The sequence below is a fragment of the Manacus vitellinus genome, unplaced genomic scaffold (assembly GCF_001715985.3).
Source record: "Manacus vitellinus isolate BGI_N305 unplaced genomic scaffold, ASM171598v3 scaffold_4_pilon, whole genome shotgun sequence".
NCBI lineage: Eukaryota > Metazoa > Chordata > Aves > Passeriformes > Pipridae > Manacus > Manacus vitellinus.
In genome coordinates, this window is record NW_021940604.1 from 12,043,220 (window position 1) to 12,050,124 (window position 6,905).

Genomic DNA, 6,905 nt, shown 5'->3' on the forward strand with positions numbered 1-6,905 from the left:
AGGGATTGAGAGAATATTACATTGTCCATAGTAAAAGATAAATGGTAGATAAGGACCATGATATGGACCAGTAAAAGAAGGCTTTGGAAGAGTCAGAGGTTGATGTACAAGGTGAGTAGAGAGAAAAACATGAAAGCAGTGTTAGAATTCTAGCCAAGAAGAAGCAAAGAGCTTTTTAGGTGAACTGTTGGCTACAGGGGCTTGCAATCTTGTGTAAAGACACACTCTCCCAAGCCTTGGACTCCTACTGTTGAGGAAAACAGAACACTGCACATTTTTGAGTAGTAAATCCATATCAGAAAGAAAAACCCCTAGCTCATTCATCAACATTGGTTCCTAATCAAAATAACCCACAAGATCTGACTATTGGCCCATTCCTCTGCTCAAAAGGGATAATATTATTTTGTTGTAAGATCTGTCAACTTCAGTACTCCACAAATGTTAAATAGCCCTTCTGTGAATGGTGGGGTTTGGGGGCCATTACCATTTAGGCAACTCAGGTTCCATAATAATCACCATAACGGTCCATGCACTTCAGCTGGCAGCTGACTGCTGGAGTAAACAACAGTGAACAATCGGTGAATTTTATATAGAGTGTTGGAGTTTCTCCAGTAAATTCATAGAAGTGTTCTTCTTCGTGACAGTTCTCATCGAAAACGAAATGCTTCCCAGTTTGCTGTTGGATCTGCCTTTTCTGTTTTTTAATGTCAATGGAATGACCTGCACAACAATATCACTCATTAAGAATGATTTCCAGAATCTAACATAAAACTTAAATTTTGCTAGGAGATAGGAGGAAGTCTATTATAGACAGGTTAAATCTGTTTGAATACATAAAAGTCAACAAAGAGTTTATTTCAAGTTTTAAGTCTCCTTCATAATGCTTAAAATTAAAGCATCTCAACAGCAGATCAAGAGTCGAAGTGATTGCAAACAGTGAGAACAATCAAAAGAGGAAAGTTCCCAAATGAATGAAATGCAGAAAAAAAATTAAACAGTAAAAAGTAAAATGCACTATTAGCAGTGAAAGGTGAATTAAATTTGTATTGTTGGTTACACTAAATTAAGGAAATAGCAAGATTTTAAAATCAAATGGATAGACTACTATTGTGTCACCACATTTACATTTTAAAAGTTGTCTTTCCTTACAGAGTTTATCTTAACAAAACATATAAAACTATTACTGCAAAATAATTTGATGTACAGGCTTGGTGGTCTTAGTTCTGAAATTTACATTTAAGAAAGAAGAGTTTGAAGGAATGCATGGTGCAATGAATGTCTACTTAATTTTCCACACTATTTCCATTTGCGACCTCTTTTAATACAGAGAGAACAGAGTTTCTAAATTAGTCCTAGCTAAAAGAGTCTCTCTGAGCTTAGAAAGAAAATATTCTAACAAATATATGCTCTCTTGAGTGTTCATTCATGATAACTGTACTTAAGGAAAAAATGCACATTTGGCCTGGGGAAATAAGGATGTTCTGAATAGACTAAGTATGCAGACTGTCTGCCACAAATGGAATAGTAATTAGAAGAGGAGATTATTAATGCCTCTAGTATTTATGACCTAATCCACAGTTCTTGTTTCATTAAGCTCTGTCAGCCTAAGGATATGTGACCTGATACTCATCTCTCTTGTATCAGTCTAACACTAGAATTGCTTCACTGACTCCTCTAAAGTCTCTCTCAATTTACACATGAAGACAAACTGGAAGCAGGAGCAAGGCACCGTAGCTCACTTTAAAACATTTTTGGTCAATGGTTTAAATCACGAGGAGCTCAGATGAAAGTAATTGGGCCACAATAGTGTCAAATAGGTGTTTGATTAAAATTATGTGCTCAATACCTAGAGTTTGAGTGGACATCAAGAACATAGTGGACATAGAACTCTGGCATAGGCAATTTACCCAAAGCAAATGGGAGACAGCCTACTGCAAGATAAGACAGAGTGTTATCTAAAGTGCTTTGAAAAGACAACTCATGCTCCAACCAAAATATTAATTAGGTTACTTAGATAAAGTTTTGAATACCTTTGTTCTTCTACTAGCTGTATTGGATTTTATGTTTTTAAGAACTTGACCTGTCCACCATATTGTTTTCATTCATCCCAGTAGAGTCATACAAGGAGAAAGCAGGAAGAATGGAAAAGATTTTCTTTAGTTTTTTTTGGATTTTTTCCTAATTTTCCTTTGTTACTATTTTTTAATTTTCTTTACTAAATTTTCTTTACTAAATGAAAGACAAGAAATCTCATTCCTTCCCTTTCCACACTTTTGGCTGGTGGGGAGTGGGACTGTCGCCATTTGTTCATGGGAGGATTCCCACGTGTGAGCAATAGAGCAGTGCAGCAGGTCTCTCTATACCACCTCTGGCCAAAAACCCCTTTGCAGCCAGCATGTAGGAACATGCCAAAAGGCAATGTCCACACAACCAGTTATTCTCTGCTGCCAACCAATGCATGTCAGAGCAACTCCTGTGATGTTAGGCTCGGTTTTGACCTATTATCTGAGTTATGACCAGAGCTTGGCAGAACCATCTGGAAGCAGCTTTCTAATGGCAAATGTTTCTTGGCAACCTGGCCTGCCAAACCTCAGAGAGGGTGTGGGTTTTTTTTGGTTTTGTTTTTTTTTTTGAGAAGTTACAGCAGAAGATCTGTTTTGTACTACCTGTGTATTCAGTTTGTAGATCAGAGAACAGCAATGTAACTCTTGAAGTCCTTCGTTTCTAAAAGCGTCTGGCAACAAGTCCTAAAGAGTCCTAAGTCTGTTAAAATCAATGAAACTGCTTCACTTTTCAGTAGAATAGAACTTAACTGTGAATGTGAGCTATGCATAATGTACACAGTAATAGTACATTTATTTTTCTGAGGAGATTCTCCAAAAGCTTTTCCTCATCAGTTCCAACTTGATAGTATTTATGTTTTGGGGTTTTTAAAATCTAATTGTAATTATTTTTATTTTTTTTTAGGACTTGGCCTTTCATTATCAAGAGTCCTAAGCAATATAAAAACCTATCTTTTATGGATGCAATGAACAAATTCAAATGGTCCAGATCAGAGGGTCTCTCCTATAATAAACTTGTTCTTAAACTACCTGTGAACGTGAGGTGTTCAAAAACAGATAATGCAGAATGGTCGGTAAGTCTGTGTGTTGAAAAGGAAGCAACAATGTTGTGAAAAAAATGTGATTTAGTCTCTTTCATTGTATATGAATAAATATCTGGTTATATATCTTTAGAATGTTTACATGGCTATATTGCATTTACATACAATAACAAATGATGAGAAAGTTTTATCAATGCTTTCACCTAACTTGAGTTCTAGAAGCATTTAAAGAGAAAAATTGGAGTTTTGATCAGCACTTGGGACCGGTAATAGAAGAATGGAGTCTTTCAGTGTGGTTGGGACTGGTCAGAGAGTAACCACACATGTCCGGATTACGTGACTGAGTCAGGAAGCTGTTTTTCCTTGGCTGCCTTCATGGTCAGGGACTTATGTTAGGGTCTTGAGATGGGTGATTCAAACCCGTTCAAACCCAAATCGGGTTTCCTCTCTGAGTCACCTTCTAGGCATAAGCTTATTGACTGCATAAGGTAGCCTCAAGAATCTACTTTCTTAACTCAGGCATGTAGACAACCTAGAGTTATATGAGTACTCTTCCAATATCTCTTGCTTTTCTGTTTGTCTTGTATCACAGAATGGTCTATAGTATTGGGCCAAAGAAAGTACATTTGTATTGTCTGTTTCCCCTGTGCACCTTTGTAAGATTTTATCTTCCATAGGTTTCCCTTTCCTATTCTCTTGATGAAAAAAGCCTGTAAGATAAAAAATAATTGCCCAGTAAGTTATTATTTATTCCAAATGTCTACTGGTATTTTTCTAGGACTGCTGGGAAAAGCTGTCATCATTAGTGTTGATGTGTGTTCATTAAGAATGGCTAGTGCATGTAGTATCATCCCTGAAAGGAATGATGAAAAATATGTATTTTTGTTTGAACTCCTTTACAGACTCCAAGTTCAAGGCTCTTTTACCTTTTTGAGATTTTCTACTCTGAAGGGGAGATGGTCTGATTTTACTGGCTTATTTCCTATGGTGATTTCAGTCCAGTATACCAGAGCGGACAGGAGATACTACTAATGAAATACTTCCTAGGAAAGGACATTTGCCTCATTCTCCTCACCCTGGAAATAAGCCTGTGGTGTCTCATAGCATGTCCCACAGTCTTTTCAGGTGGTGGAGAAATTGCCCCTCCTGCAGTGGTGTTCTCAGATTTTTCCAACATCTATTAGACGGTTTTGCCCATGGGATGTCCAAGAAATACTGTGTACTATAAGTAATCAAAGAGGTTTTGTGTTTTTTCTAGTATTTGTCCCATCATAGCCCTCGTGTGAAAAGTAGTTATTGACAGTGCACGTGATTATTCACCAGTTTTGGTTAAACTTCTTGATCATTACAACTGAGCAGTAGCAGTTGCATATCCGCTCTTTCACTGATTATTTGTCAGAGGACAAGTTAAGATGATGACAGAAATTTTATCAAGCAGGAATAAGCTGTTTTTTCTTTTTTTCTAATGGTATACTTTCTGGAAAATGCTGTTCCTCTTTATCTTACAGGATGAAGGAGCAACACTTACAACTTAAAAAACATAGTCAAAGAATGAGCTCACTGAACTGGGTATTCTTAGTTCTTCCTTTTAATCATAGTTTCCTATTTCAAATGAATAGGGCGTATTCATCAAAGCTAAGATTAGGACTCCTTCCTTTCCCTTCACTCGTTAGTGATATTACACTAAAATGACCATTCACATCAAAATCAAGAATAAATTTAACGTGAATGGCCAAACAGTCCGTGAGTTGTTAAAAGACTGAAAAAAAATTGAAGCAGAGGAACTGAGTTGAAAATACCTTCATTCTTCTATAGTGATGGTCCCTTGATCAGTTTTAGTTTCGTGTTGTGTTTGCTAAGATTAAGTCAATATTTAGGTGTTTGGGTTTTTTTCTGCAGTGCAGAACAATTGAACATGGAAAAAAACCCAAAGCAAGCACACGCTGTACAGGTGGACATTCAGACTTTCAAAAGTATTTGTGCCCAGGAGCTTGCTTTTGCAGAGATTATTTTCTTTAATATGTAGGGAGTACATTTAGGAAAAGCAAGCCACGCAGCACATACAAATGTCTCTAATTGCATATCAAAACCATAACAAACATGTAGTTATGTCCAACCCAATAAAAATTGCACTGACTTCTAAGGGGAAAGTGGAAAACGCTCAGTTTATAGAAACATGACACTGCTGTATGCAACCTTGCTTGAGCAGGGACATAGGACCAGAGATCCTCTAGATCCTCCAGACCTCCAGAGATCCCTTCCAACCTCAGTCAGTCTGTGATTCTGTGAAACACTGTGTACACAATTAGCTGCTTTGTACATGGAAGTGTAAGCCTTGTACATAGAAATGAACATATTCAGATATCATCCTATATCCCTACAGCACTGTGCCACTGTAAACTTCTGATTTTTTCTGCCAGAAGGATGAAAACACCAACTAAACCAACCAAACAATTCTACTAAGCAAAAAAAGGTCACTCAAATCAACCAACCACGGCATAACCTTGCTTTACTGGAGAGGATGCCAATGTACACAGCTGCTCTTGAGCTGAAAACATAGGATGTGCACACTGGTTGATCATTTGGCATGTAATGTATCAATATTTTTACTGAGCTTGATGTCTCCACAATAAGAATCATAACCCCAGTACAAAACTAACAATAGATTCTCATGCAAGCTCCAGTTAGCTTAAGAGCAAAATATAGTTTTCTAATCCTATGTGGCAAAACTCTGATCATTTTTTGTTATTTTAATTGCAGATCCAAGGCATGACAGCTTTACCCCCTGAAATAGAGAGACCATACAAGACAGAGCCAGTAATATGCAGCTCATCTTCCTGTTTAAGTTGCAGTTTATTCTTCACTCTGTTGTTCGTGGTACACATCATAGCCAGTAGCAAAGGAAACATTGAGCTCTTTGTATAATAATTTTTATTCGTTTGTGTTCTGTATGCCATGCGAGTTCTGATGTGTTTGCACTGTTGCTATTGTAGATTTATTTTTTTACATATTAATAAACGAAACTTGCCATTTCAAAATAAAATGTGTATATCCTCTGAAAACTGTGGGTTTTTTGGTTTTCAATGTAAAGTATGTATGAAACACAGTAGGTACACTGACACATTGCATATAGAAATCTTTTCCTGTGACATTTTCTTATACTTTATCTTGGCTATTTCACATGGTGCTTTCAAAGTCATCTATGTATATGAATGAAATTAATAAACTAAATGCAACCTAGTTAACCACATTCAATCTGATGTGTGCTGTATTATTTTGTCTTAGTTCTTGACATCTGCAGTTAACGAAATTACTGAACAGGTCTTGTGAACATATGTTTGTCTGACTGACATGTGCCGTAAAACTACAGGGGGAATTCATTCAGGGAGGACATTTCTGGGAGCAACACACTGCAAACCATCTCAACTCCTAAGAGAAGTGGGAACTATGGGTGTGAAAGGGCTGAAAACACAGGCAGAACCCCAAATTTCCCAATAGTGAATCCTGTACGAGTCCTTTGGCTTGTTTGGCATTTCTTTTTCCTGATCCTTGACAATTCAGAGTTTTTATTCTGTCTTAAGGTACTTGTCCAGTGAGTAAATCTTTAGCAAGAAGTAGGCACTACTTTTCTAGATTTGATCTGGACAGCAGTAGCAATTAAGATCTATCTCACAGTCAGGCTCTGGCATGCACAGGGAATCAGAATACGAGCCTACCAGGAGGTATTGTTAGCACATGCTGAGCATAATAATAGGCCAAACTGCTGATTAAGAGGTTGTTTTTCTGTCTCATATGTACAATT

At 37.1% G+C, this 6,905-nt stretch overlaps 1 protein-coding gene across 1 annotated transcript in view; it reads left to right on the forward strand.

Moving 5' to 3' along the window:
- Positions 1-6,159, forward strand: part of MOXD1 (monooxygenase DBH like 1) — a 50,470-nt gene extending 44,311 nt beyond the window's left edge. Inside the window, exons 11-12 of the mRNA XM_029962735.1 lie at positions 2,968-3,136; positions 5,864-6,159. Coding sequence (XP_029818595.1) covers positions 2,968-3,136; positions 5,864-6,028 — 334 coding nt within the window. The 3' untranslated portion in view covers positions 6,029-6,159. The remainder of the gene's footprint in view (positions 1-2,967; positions 3,137-5,863) is intronic.
- The last annotated feature ends 746 nt before the right edge of the window (positions 6,160-6,905 follow it).